The sequence below is a fragment of the Colletotrichum lupini genome, chromosome 8 (genome assembly GCF_023278565.1).
Source record: "Colletotrichum lupini chromosome 8, complete sequence".
Taxonomy (NCBI): Eukaryota; Fungi; Ascomycota; class Sordariomycetes; order Glomerellales; family Glomerellaceae; genus Colletotrichum; species Colletotrichum lupini.
This window is the reverse complement of record NC_064681.1, coordinates 1,113,974-1,125,895: the sequence shown is the minus strand read 5'-3', so window position 1 is coordinate 1,125,895 and position 11,922 is coordinate 1,113,974. Positions and strand designations below refer to the sequence as shown.

The following is an 11,922-nucleotide window of genomic DNA, read 5'->3' as shown; positions in this document are numbered from 1 at the left end:
TGACCCCGGGAGGAAGACGTACGGGTACAGATGATGCCAAAAGTTCCCCGGACGCAGCACAACATACTCTGTTCACTTGAGGAGGCTGATAGGATATCAATGGATCCTGTCGTGATCTTGTAAGCGGGGTGGTGCGCGGTAAACCCCACATACCACGAATCCCTTAGCTGGAAAGAGACAACCTAAGACTCCAGAATGCCAAGTCATGCCAGGTACATGAGGCTTAGAACCTCCAGACGAAGGAAATCAAGGTATCCGTACACAGTACAGAGTACACAAGCTTTATTTTACCTTCCGTTCCGTGCCGGAACCTCACGGGGCTAAGCTTCCAAGGCACCTTTCGAGGCTTTCCACCTCTGGTTTGCCAATGCCACCACACATAGAGCGGAATCTGCCCGGTTGCTGACAAGTGTGTGGCTGGTTTCGCCCAATTGGTTCAAGGCAGCCGGGGTGTGTTACCAGCTAGCACAATACGAATACAGAATGGCTGTCTTCTGCAAATGGGCCAAGCACGGTACTTTTGCTGTGTTATGGGCGTGCCGTTGTAACGCTAGTCTGGTCCTTCGGATTCGAGGGAATCCTTTCGCTCCATTCGGCTCTAGTCCGCAGTCTGTAATGTTCACTACCCAGCCGTGCCAGCTTCGTGCCAGCCGAACCAATTTACCCATGTCGTGAAGTCGGGACGATCGATACCGGAAGTAAGAGGGAAACTATTTCATATAAGTTCCTTCACTCACCTAGATCTGCTTTCTGTATTTACCGTCGCTGAAGAGAACTCGAATGAGTGGACAATATGATGAGACTCAGTTACCACGGAATGGGAGCGATTGCGTGGAACTTTGGTCCCGTATGAATTATCCTACCCATGTCGTAAAGCCGCCCTCACATACCTTACCGAAGGCATTGGTTGAGGACCTGCTGAACCGGAATCACAGCAAACCCCGGTGGCTGAATCTCTATACTTATCGTAGAAGTGATCCATCTGGCACTCACAAAGGTTTCATTCTTTTCGATAACAAGGTACTCAGATCCGCCTGGCACCTGATTCTGCGTAGCAGGTCACTATCACTAGTCACACAATAGCAAATAAAGTTCGGTCCAAAACTGGTCAAGGGTGGTCGACAACTGGGAGGTGCAACACCTGAACGGCCACGTACAATTTCGATATATTTTGCGCAGGATTCTTCATGTCAAGTTTCAGAACTGAACGGATTCTCCAGTATTGCCATAGCTGGATGATGGCTGGCTTGGTCGTTGTAATCAGACTAGGAAAAGGGTGGAAACGGGAAGAGTCGGTGGGAGACTGAGTGTGTTGCTGACCGTGTCTGTACCTCGACCTATGCGACTTTTGCTTCCTGTCCCGAAGGAGTCGCAGTAGTTAAGTGTGTGCTATCTTCGTTACCAAGCTATCCCGGTATATGCGGTCTCGTTCGTTGTGTGCAGAATTGGCGAACCTTCTCGGGAACCTTGATTCTAATTGTAACCGTGTACCGGACTTACAAGGCTGGGATGCTTATAATCATTCGCTCGAATCCCCTAAACGCTAACCACTAGATGCCAGCCACGGCTCGACGATGAGGTGGTTGGGAGCTTGCCGGCCAACAGCCCCAAGCATGTAAGTCGACCTCGAAGACACAGCTCCAGACACCTCTGTGACGAACCGTGATGAACAAGAGAACAGTGAATTGTCACCAAGGCCTGTAAAATAGCGGGGGGAAACGCGAGTGAATTACCCCGCTTGCACAGGTCGCGAGTTTGAGTCTCGTGAAAAACCGCTGCATCGCTACACCTGAGGCTGGTAAGAGATTCCAGGGATTTGCGGAGGTCCCCCGTGAGGGGGCTGAGCTTTTTCATTTTGTTTCGAGTAGGTGAAATATTGCACGGGGCAAGGCAGTTTACGGAAAGGGCTCATAACATCTCATATAGAGGAGGGATGGACATGTCCTGATAGCATCATCTGGCCAATATCTCACTGCCAACCACGTGGTCTCCAACTTCCTCACACCGAGGCATACTCCCCTCCATCGACCGTTATTTGAGGTGAGCTTCACTTCTGCAGCTCGTTCGAATGAACAGTCGATCTATGTAGTATACGTATATCACTTTCATACGGCCGTAGAGGTGTGTGTGCCTTGCAGCATTTGAGTATATTCAACGAAGGACAACTACGTACAAACGTATCGACCAAGAGTCTCACAGGGTCAATCCTTAATAGAGACGAATATTTTCACCAGGACGATGAGCGGCGTTCGCACCTATTGGCGAGCGATGAATTCTGCATTCGTTGTCGGGGTCTGCCCAATCTACAGGCTACTGGACTGTTTATACTCGCCCCCGTTCATCTCAGCTGCTGGAAGGAACCTTCTACTCAGCTCTGACCCGGCTAGTTCCCGCATCCTAGGAGTCTCTGGTGTAATTCATCACTTCGCTGCCACCTGCGGGGGAGGGGGGAACGACTCAGGACTGATGTTGCGGGCAGCATGTTGAGCTCGATCTCGAGAAATAGAGGCGCATCCAGTCCATTTAATGTAGGGATATATAAATTCATTGGATCAATCCAAATTAGGTACTCGCTTTTCGCCGTTCTGTACCTGCGTAGCTTCATACTACAGTACAATGCTGACAGTGACGAAGTCCCGAAGATATCCTCACTTTCCCAGGTCAAGCGTAAGGCGCGTGCGAGATCCTTGAGATCTGTCTCCTAGGAATGCGACATGAAAACCGCGTCTCGAGGGTCGGGATCGAGGGAGTTCCATGATTCCACTTGCCTATCTATATGTTTGTCGAAATTTATCGCCCTGTTCTGTTGCTAGCCTTATCACCCAGGTCTTGTGCATCCTAACAAATCGTGGGCCTCTTTGCTCCAGGGACCTCCGTTTGCCCTTTGAAACCCAGGAAGTTTCTTTTTGGGCTCACCGGCCACCACGCCGACTTCAGCGCTAGTCCTTGCCTCTGATTTATTGCCAACTCTGCCAAGGTTCCTATTGAGAGCTGCGTCGAGGTTGGCCGCCAAGACTGGCTCTGGAACAGCGCCCATAGCATCTGACTTCTGTGCCGCTTTCCGGCCCCTCGTTGCTGGGTTCTCTAACCGAGTCGTTCTGGTAAGCCTTATGGCTTCTGCTTGTCCAATGCCATCCGGTGTTTTAGAAACCGAGGAATTGGCTTCGGAATGACTATTAGTCGTAGCGGGGGCTTCTCTCTGAGGCGCTGCAGTCGCGGCCGAAGTTTCGAGGTATTTGCAAGGCGGTCTTGTGTTGAACGAGCCAATAATTTCCTTACTCTTTACAGTCCTTCGACCTAGAGATGCTAATCGCGGGCCTGGATTGACGTGAACCTCTTCCACGTCGTCTTGCCGGTCCGGGCTACGCCGAGCTTTCCGCGTCCTTAGCGTCCGCGCTGGCTGCAAGGAGTGTCCGGATGATTGACGACGTTCTTCGTCGGAGATTTCAGGCTGAACCAAATCCTCAGCCATCTCCTCGGGTCGTTTGTAGTCTTGCACTCTATCGGCCCTGACATCAACCTTCGGAGCGGCTTCTGTGTAGCCATCATGGGCCGAATTCCCCGGTGAACTTTCTATGGGCAAAACAGGGATCGTTGTAGGAGTAAGTTCCGAAGGAAGGGCATCCGTTATGACCTGTCCATCTGATGTTGACGGGTTTGACCCATTTGCGTGTGAACTCAGTTGCCATTTTTTGGTCTTCGTGGTGGCCTTCCTCGCGACCACCATCAGACCGCGTTTTTCTCTTGTCTTGATGCGAAGTTTGGTCTTTGGCTCTTCTGGATCTTCAGCCTCATCACCTGGTACCAAAGTCCTTTCTGGTACCGACGCTGCTGGTATCAATGAGGTGCTTTCATTCTCCGAGAAGTGTTCGTGTATTCCTGGCGCCTTCCTCTTTGCCGTTGCTTGAGCACGAAGTCGCACAGGTTGAGGCATGGCGCCCTTGTCAGGCCGATCATCTAGTCGGTGTGTAGCAGCTTCTTGTATGCCGTCTTGCGACTTCCTATTGCCTTTTCTTGAGTTTATTTGCTTCGGGGCTTCGAGGCGACTCTCAGATTGATGACTGCTAGGGCCCAGCACCTCTCCAGGCTTCTCGGTGATCTCCACGTCTCTTTCCACGCCTCTTTCCACTGATACATCTCTGCGGACAGGCGTGCTTGGCCTCTTAAAGGGCCTTTGACCTAGCGGGGCTTGTTTTGCTAACGCACGGGTGTTACTTGTAGCCGGAATCTCTGACTCGCATGTTATCGAGGCCGTGACATTTCTCGCTGGCACTGCATCATCGTTGGTCAAATCAACGACTGCAGAAGGCTTTGGCCTGGATGAGTTGACGCCTTTGCTTGGAACAACCGAGCGAGGTGGTGCTTCCACAGAGGGAGCAACGCTTCTCGGTGTCGATGCGGGCTGACTTCGCACCGGGGCGCTCGCCGACCAAGACGATAGATTGAGAGTTGCGCCAAACAAGTTTTGGGCGTAGCCTGACTTGCTGGGCGGCGATATCTCTCTCCTTCTCCGCTTGGTGGGCCTTTGAGTCTCGTCATGGGGACTCGAAGATTGCTGAGCCATCACCCGATCTTCATATGGCGATGTGGTTGGGATCACGGCCCTCCCCTGTGGTCCGCGAGGAGTAGTGAAGACGTCAGACAAATGGCGTTGCCGATATTGGGCTTGGGGGTGCTGGACTGATGGCCGTGTGGGTGGGTGAGGCTGGTTTCCTGTATTTGCGGCAGAGCGAGCATGTCGCTGTTCAACATCCTTGGCTCTCTTGTCGAGGAGCTCAGTCAGGTCTTGGTCCTTGCTACCGATACACTCGGCGACTTGAACTATGACGGCTCCGCGCTCCAAGTTGAATTCTTCGCCTTCACCAAAGTCGAAGTCTTCCCGCCAGTGCATATCGCCGATGAAATTCCCTCTTTCATCGTAGATCATGATGCGCTTGTTGAACGTATGAAATTTCAGGCGACCGTCCTGCCATCTTTTCTGTTTTCTTTTCAGATCGTGGGTGAAGAGGCATATGTATTCCAACACTGGGGCGGCAATCGGGAGACCAGAGCCCATCTGGCTATTCTGGTTGCTGTTAAGGCTGGCGAGAGGCATGGTGATCAAGACGATAGCCGCGGCCCAAGGCAACGAGCCGCATGCTGCTTGTTGTAAAGATAAGTTTAGATAGCGATATGCATGCCGTGCCTACCCACTGTCGAAGGTAGAGGTGAAGCCTGGTAGACGCGACTAAGTTTGGCGCGCGTAAAGGGCCAGGTGAGACGCCAAGTCACATGATTGGCACTTCCGGTCCAGTTGGTCCGGCCAGCCCCTTCCTTGACCGGAGTTGCCTACTTCCTTCTCAATACCTCCGTTGCTAAAATCAAGTGAAGCAAGCAAGAGGGTGCAGCTAAGAGATAATTTCCTAAACTAGAAGTGTATGATGCACTCACCCCGCTCACATCATAATGAGGGTGTGAAAAAGGCGTCAATCTTCAAATGGATGTTGTCCACCGAGCAGGAAATTGACGTGATGTCGTCTGTCAGGGACCCGGTGGGGGGAGGAGTGCTAGGTTCAGACGGTGCCCGCGGCTTCCCTTTCAGTTTTCAGGGCTTCATGGGATCTTCCTGGTTCAGTATGGGTTTAATGTATGGAATAGGTACCTAGCGACGCGCTCAGCACGCGTAAACATTGAGAAAAGAGCTTAGGCAGTTGGGTTGGCGCGATACGTTTTTCCACGTCGTGGCTAGCTTTCTGAATTCTGGTCTGAGAAATCAGCCTGACAGACTTCCGCAATCCTCCAATATGGGAAAGCCAAGGCACGAACATTCACATGTGTTCATGGGCTGCCGATGTCCCCTCATCTGCAAAGTATTCGTACCTTGCCTGACGGATACCTACCTCCCTTTGCCCCTGGGATTTGCTGAGGTAGCTGACACTTCATGGCGGGGCAGCTTAGGTACCGTCAAGTCCCGTCTGAACGCCAAGCGGGCAGGGTGACTGAGACTGGGCCTTGGCTGTCTCCTTATGATGGAAGCCGGGTGGGCTGAAGCAGTGCCGGCAGCCGGCCATAGCTCTGGTACTTCGCTGTACTTTAGCCACCACAGGGTCACGACAAAGCTACCAACTTCGTAGGACTCAAGTCTCACCGCCTGGGGGGCTTGGTTGCCTGCTGGTTCGCACCATGGATTCATCATGGCCTCCAGGGTTTGTATTGCGCGGGTCAAAGGCCAAGTTGATCAGAAAGACGGGAATCTCCTGGTCTCGTCCAAGGCAATCGCGACACGACTCTCAACCAACTTCCATCGATTGGCAGCGACTCGATGTTATTCGGCCTGGGGCTGCTCTGCCATATCTTCGGTCTTGTTCCTTGTTTCAGTCCCCGGACAGTGACACGATACAGGTGGTTCGAAAGATACCTAAATACCTTACCCTGAGCCTAAGGTAGCAGTGGGAGCTGTATTCGTACAGAGCAAATACCCGGCAATGACACATAGCTAAGGTAGAGAATCCATCGACACGAATTAACAGCATGATATCTGTCCACTCCACAATGGCCGAGCTTCGTCTTGCGTATCCTGGGCACTTCCAGAAGCTGACCCGGTTGGTTGGGCTTCCCGTTTGTGCCAAAAAAGATTGGCGTAATTAATCCCGTCCCCCAAATTGCTCGGCTCCCCTCCTTGAAGTGCTAAAAGAACTATCCTTTCCCCGTACTGAGGATTCGTTCGTAACTTTCTCCGCTTCCACGCCCTCCCATCCAGCGTCAGGTCTAGCCAGTCACCAATCCAAAGGTAACCATCCTCCACATCCCGCCTTCACGCAACCGCTACCTCAGCTAACCACACTAGGTAGGGAGCTAAGCACAGCCTTATTCGATGCTCTTCACCCGAGTATCTACCTACCTAGAAGTCCTACCAACCTCACATAGGTAGGCAGGAACATCCCGAGAACACGGCTTGTCGGCAAGCTTGAACCGTTACTACTCGTCTGCCCACCAACGCTCTCTTGCTTGACCTACTCCTCCCAACAATCCAACCCCTCCTCCATTTTCCGACCAGCACTGCGACATAACCTCGCCAAACGCTGCCCATAGGTCACGGCCAACCCCTCGTCGCCATACTTCACCACTTGGTCTAAGGTGTTGGAAAAGTGGTAACATTCGCCTGTCCGTCGCTCCACTTGCGCCTCGCCGAGTGTAGCACTGCACTGTTACTCGTCCCCGAAATCGGAATAGTTGCTGCCTGCGAGCTACTCAGCCTCAGGATGCAGTCGATGCAGAGACAATTCGGCAAGCTCATGAACAAGGGCCCCGGGGACAATGCCAAAATTGCTGCCGTCTTACACGACTATGAAGATGCGGACAAACTGCTAGTCAAGGTACCCTCCTCTCACAATCATCTCAACCCGATGAGGTTCTCACATATGTGTGATATAATCTTAACTCATGGGTCTCGTGTTGCTAGATTATCGAGAACACCAAGACTCTCCGTGAAGCATGGGTCACCATGGCCACTAGCCAGTGGGCTATGGTAAAGGAGTACGAGGGCTTGTACGACCCAATTGTGGGAGCCTCGGAGGGACATAGCCGCCCCAGTGTCCAAACTCCTCAGCTGCAGCTCGATCGCACTTTCAAGCTTAGCGGCGCCTACTCTGACCTCAAGGACGAACTGACCGAAGAAGTGACGGCCATCGATAAGCAGGTCATTGGCCCTGCTACCGAGGCCCATGAGTACATTCAGCCCCTTCGCAAGACTATCAAGCAGCGGGAGAACAAGAGGCTGGACTATGAGAAGGCCCAGGAAAAGGTCAAGAAGCTCCAGAAGAAGCCCGGCAAGACGCCGAAGGAAGATGCTGCTTTGTCAAAGGCCGAGTTCGAGATGACTTGCGCGTCCGAGGTAAGTACTTCATCACGCGGATCTGGGTTTCTGAAATTGACGAACCATGGTCGCAGGAGTTCCAAGTTGCCGACGGTCACATCAGGGAAGCTCTGCCTCCGATCATTGAGGCCGTCTTCACTTTGATTCCTCATATTCTGGCCTCCCATGTTACGATCCAAAACAGGCTTCTCGGGCTGTATTACACTGTACTTCACAACTACTGCGAAGATCACGACTTTCCCTCTCCCCCACCCCCAATGGACAGCGTGATATCAACCTGGGCAGCGTCTTTTGTACCAATTCAGAAGGAGGTGGAGGCTATCAGTTGCATAGCACATGGCAAGAACTGGAGGCAACCAGTAAGGGTAGGGGACGACGGCCAGGGCCGAAAGACATCAACATCGTCACGGAACGGCTTGGGTAGGACGCCTTCTGGCATGAACGAGGGTGCAACACCGACCCCTCGGACCATGCGAATCCCCTCAAACAACGGAGGGAGCCGTCCATCTATGGCGAGGGAGCCGTCACCTCAACCTAGCCCGCAGTCGAGTAGCACGAATGTCTCGCGGTCTCAGCTCGGACTGCCAACCGACTTCACTACCGCCACGTCTCTTGGGAAGACCCAGGGTTCCCCCAACGTGTCGCCATCATACTCACGTACCCAGTCCGAATATTTTGGTCACCAGTCGGGGCTCGTCCCCGGTCAGGGGAGTCTGGCAGGGAAGAAGAAACCACCACCGCCGCCCCCAGCCAAGCGCTTCAAAGCGCCGGAAGAATTTGTCGTCGCCCAATATGACTTCGCAGGGAGCAACGGAGATCTGAGTTTCAACGAGGGAGATATGATCAAAATCATCAAAAAGACAGACACAGATCAGGATTGGTGGGTAGGCGAGATAGGTGGCGTACGGGGCAGTTTCCCTGCCAACTACTGTAAAGCTGCTTGATGCCCGATGATGAGTTCGAAATCTTCACATATCCGGGAGAACGATATCGTTCAAACATATCGGCAAGGGGCATTCATGAAGTACTAAACAAATGTGAAGGTGGAAGTAGTGCCTTGTTCATTTTGTCCTTCCTCCCCATCTAGTCTATCCGCCGCCCTCTCTGTCTCATCTTGAGCGAGGGCGAAAGGTGCGGAGTAGGAAAGAATAACACCGATGCGATGGCCCGCACGAATCTAATCCCGCAACGAGTGTAGAGATAACGCCGCAATCCATGCATGCATTACAGATGGCTGGCTCGGCTTCAGATACATCCTCCGCCGGCATAACCAAACTATACTGTTCCCCCCAATCCTAAATAAGAAAAAAAATTCAGCTTTGCTGTAATAACCAGAGGGTATCATAACCATGAACGATCGTCTTAATCTTGCCGACTCCATTCCGTTTGTCGTTTTTTTCTTCTTTTTGCTGCGTATCTTTCTCCCCTTGCCTTCTGTCGTCCTCATACTGAGGTAATGTGGCCCCAGATGAACCACGCCACCGTGGCTTTGACCGACAAGTACTGGCATCATTTTTTTGCCACTCTAGAAAACTTGCGGACCCGCTTCCACCGCCGGCGAAGTTGCTCCCTCACGGCGGATCCGGTCTTCCTCGGCCCGTAACACGCGGGCAATCTCATCATTGCGACCCCGATCGAGATATCCACTCTGCCCTAATCCTACCTCTAGATCCATCGGCGTCACGGGCCCCGGGCTTCCTAGTGGCAAAAGCCTCGGTGAGATGGGTTTGTGGACGCCGGTGCTTCCGATATGGTGTAAACTCGTCAAGGGTACCCCATTCAAGGTAATAGTGGAGCTAGGAACCGCCGCGGTGACTTGACTTGGTGAACTTCCAAGCACTTCACTCGCCGCCAGTCTCGCCTGGGCGATCATGTCTCGTTGATATTGTTGTAGCTTGCGGCGGACCTCGGAGTCTTGTCGTGAGGATGACCTGAAGGCCTCGCGTGTTGGGATGTGACCTTCTGATCGTGTTGACGATACACGGCTCGGGGGTCCAGAAGGTCCTATGCGGCCATCTTGACTGCTGTTTCGCTCGTAGTTCGAAGGGTAGTACTTGCCCATTGGCAAGGATGTATCGTGAACGCCACTGGGGATATACGAGGTAACGGGTGTGTTGACGCCGGATGAGCCTGAAGGGTCGGCAGTGCTCATAGGAGAGAGATGGATTGATGGCGCCATGGCTGCAGATCGGGAAGCGCCACGGAGGTCGGCTTGAAAAGAGGAGTCGACAGTGAGAGAAGCGGCCTTGTGTCTAGGCAATCGACCCTCGGTTCTGGTTGATTGAGGTTGAGGGCGAGGGCCAGAGGTAGAGCCCTTGGGATCTTCGTGGAACGAAAAGTAACCACTGTGGTTTCAGTGTTAGCACACGGCACTGTATGTTTCACCACCAAAATGCAGTGATTTTGAGAAACAGTTGAGTGGAAGAGTAGAGAGTTAAGGTTGGCTTATTCGGGAAAGACGTTGAGGTGGCGGCGGGAAAGAAAACTAGAACTCACCCAGAGAGGTCGCCACGGGCTGACAAAGGATCGGGAGGTGTGGGCGTGCAGGCAGGTGCCGAGTTTATCTTTCGAAGAGTACTAGTCGTAGGAGACAGGTCAAGAGGAATTGAGCGAGTTCGATTGTATCGTGCAGATTGAAGAGCAGATAGGTCGAGAAGACATGGTGCGGACGATTCGCCTATTAAAAAGAGCCAAAGGGCGGATTAGTCTCGAAGGTATCCTCCTCTTGAGAACCTAAGCAAGGAACATGGATGTGTAAAATTCCGATCAAGCGTCTTGGGCCAAAAAAGGAAAAGAAAAAAAAAAGACTGCGTAAGAGAAAGGAAAACACACTATGTGCATGACGCAACTGTAAGGGTCCCTGGTGGCCATGCGAGACGGGAACGAACTTTCTGGGAGAGGTGAGGAAAAAGGGCTTAGGGCCGGGGGTGACCCCGTCGATAGCAGAAATGAGAGTGAATGATGACGATGTTCTGCCATCTGGCGGGCAGGGTCCGTCCCGGCCGAGTGAACCAAGGCCGCCGCTTAGCAGACCAGTCCCCAAACGGCAACCCAGCGTCCCAGCCCCTCCGGCCCCTCCCCACCACCTCAGCCTGGATGGAAGCATCGCATCCCCATTACTTCACCGCGTCAGTTCCGCTCCTCAGTCTCCAAGAGGGCGCGGACCAGACCGAACGCAGTGGAGGGACCTCATGCTGATACCGACATAGCGTTTGGTGCGTCCAGAAGACAACGTAGTGGCGCGCCATCCCCACTCCCTAATGGCCCCAAAGACACCACCTGATTCCAGTGGCACAGCCCAAAGCTATGGGAACGTCAGGCATGGAAGGCCTTGGGCCTTTTTGCACACAATGCCATAGTTCTCAGGGCTTTGGTGTGAAGTGGTGATCCGTATCTGGTCATGCTGGAGCGAGCAAACGAACCCAACGTAAGCACTACTAGGACCTCATCCTCGCAGTACGCAAGCACTCGCACACGCAGCCATCAGGAGAGTACCTTAACCCAATGGTGGTCATCGGCAAGTCGGCGACTCGGTGTTGCGTTGAATTGAGGTCACTAGTGAGGGGCATTGGCCACTCACTGCTCATCGGAGTCCATCCCGCCTGCTCATCGGGGAGGCCATATCTCCTCTTCTCCGCCCTCCCTCTTGACTGGCTCAGACTGTAGGCTGTACTCTCGGTCCTGTCCCTCTGATTCGATGAACGGAGGGGTTTCCTCTCATCTCGGCAGTTATTGTAACTCCAGGGACAAAAGGTCGTGAGGAAATCCAAGACAACCTAGTCTCCAAGACCAGCTGCGAGCCACGGTGCCACGGTGCACTGCGCCGTCGTCATTTGACCCTAGCCGACTAGCCTTCCTGACTCGCTGTCACAAGTCTAGGGACAAAAGTAGTAAACCGGCTCACTGAAGCATTGGGCAATGGGCGCCAACGTCCGTCCTTGTCGGCGCCGACGTTGCGGTCCACGGGGGGGCATTGACGGCTGGGTGCAGGTACCGGAGTGCATGACAGAGAACAGCGACCGATTGATCAACCGAAATTAACAACACAGGGACAGAACAGCCCACAG

General features: G+C 53.1%; 4 protein-coding genes across 4 annotated transcripts; 2 read left to right on the top strand and 2 right to left on the bottom strand.

The window, feature by feature from the left end:
* Positions 1-33: 33 nt before the first annotated feature.
* Positions 34-2,671, top strand: CLUP02_14841 (uncharacterized protein; the record flags this gene model as incomplete). The annotated part of the gene is made up of 15 exons (XM_049293767.1): positions 34-111; positions 168-212; positions 384-544; positions 631-698; positions 808-906; positions 998-1,058; positions 1,114-1,153; positions 1,221-1,295; positions 1,444-1,479; positions 1,562-1,615; positions 1,747-1,864; positions 1,952-2,040; positions 2,139-2,292; positions 2,348-2,468; positions 2,635-2,671. The coding sequence occupies 15 exons, from the start codon at positions 34-36 to the stop codon at positions 2,669-2,671; spliced, it is 1,236 nt and encodes a 411-aa protein (XP_049150913.1).
* Positions 2,672-2,818: 147 nt separating this feature from the next.
* On the bottom strand, positions 2,819-5,095 carry CLUP02_14840 (uncharacterized protein; the record flags this gene model as incomplete). Its single annotated transcript, XM_049293766.1, has 1 exon — positions 2,819-5,095. One exon carries the CDS (start codon positions 5,093-5,095, stop codon positions 2,819-2,821), a length of 2,277 nt encoding a protein of 758 aa, XP_049150912.1.
* Positions 5,096-6,531: 1,436 nt separating this feature from the next.
* CLUP02_14839 (SH3 domain-containing protein) lies at positions 6,532-8,799 on the top strand (the record flags this gene model as incomplete). Its single annotated transcript, XM_049293765.1, has 4 exons — positions 6,532-6,581; positions 7,178-7,355; positions 7,442-7,873; positions 7,930-8,799. The coding sequence occupies 4 exons, from the start codon at positions 6,532-6,534 to the stop codon at positions 8,797-8,799; spliced, it is 1,530 nt and encodes a 509-aa protein (XP_049150911.1).
* Positions 8,800-9,380: 581 nt separating this feature from the next.
* Positions 9,381-10,431, bottom strand: CLUP02_14838 (uncharacterized protein; the record flags this gene model as incomplete). Its single annotated transcript, XM_049293764.1, has 2 exons — positions 9,381-10,200; positions 10,352-10,431. Coding segments are annotated over 2 exons (900 nt in total), but the record flags the coding sequence as incomplete, so codon positions are not given.
* Between the last annotated feature and the right edge of the window lie 1,491 nt (positions 10,432-11,922).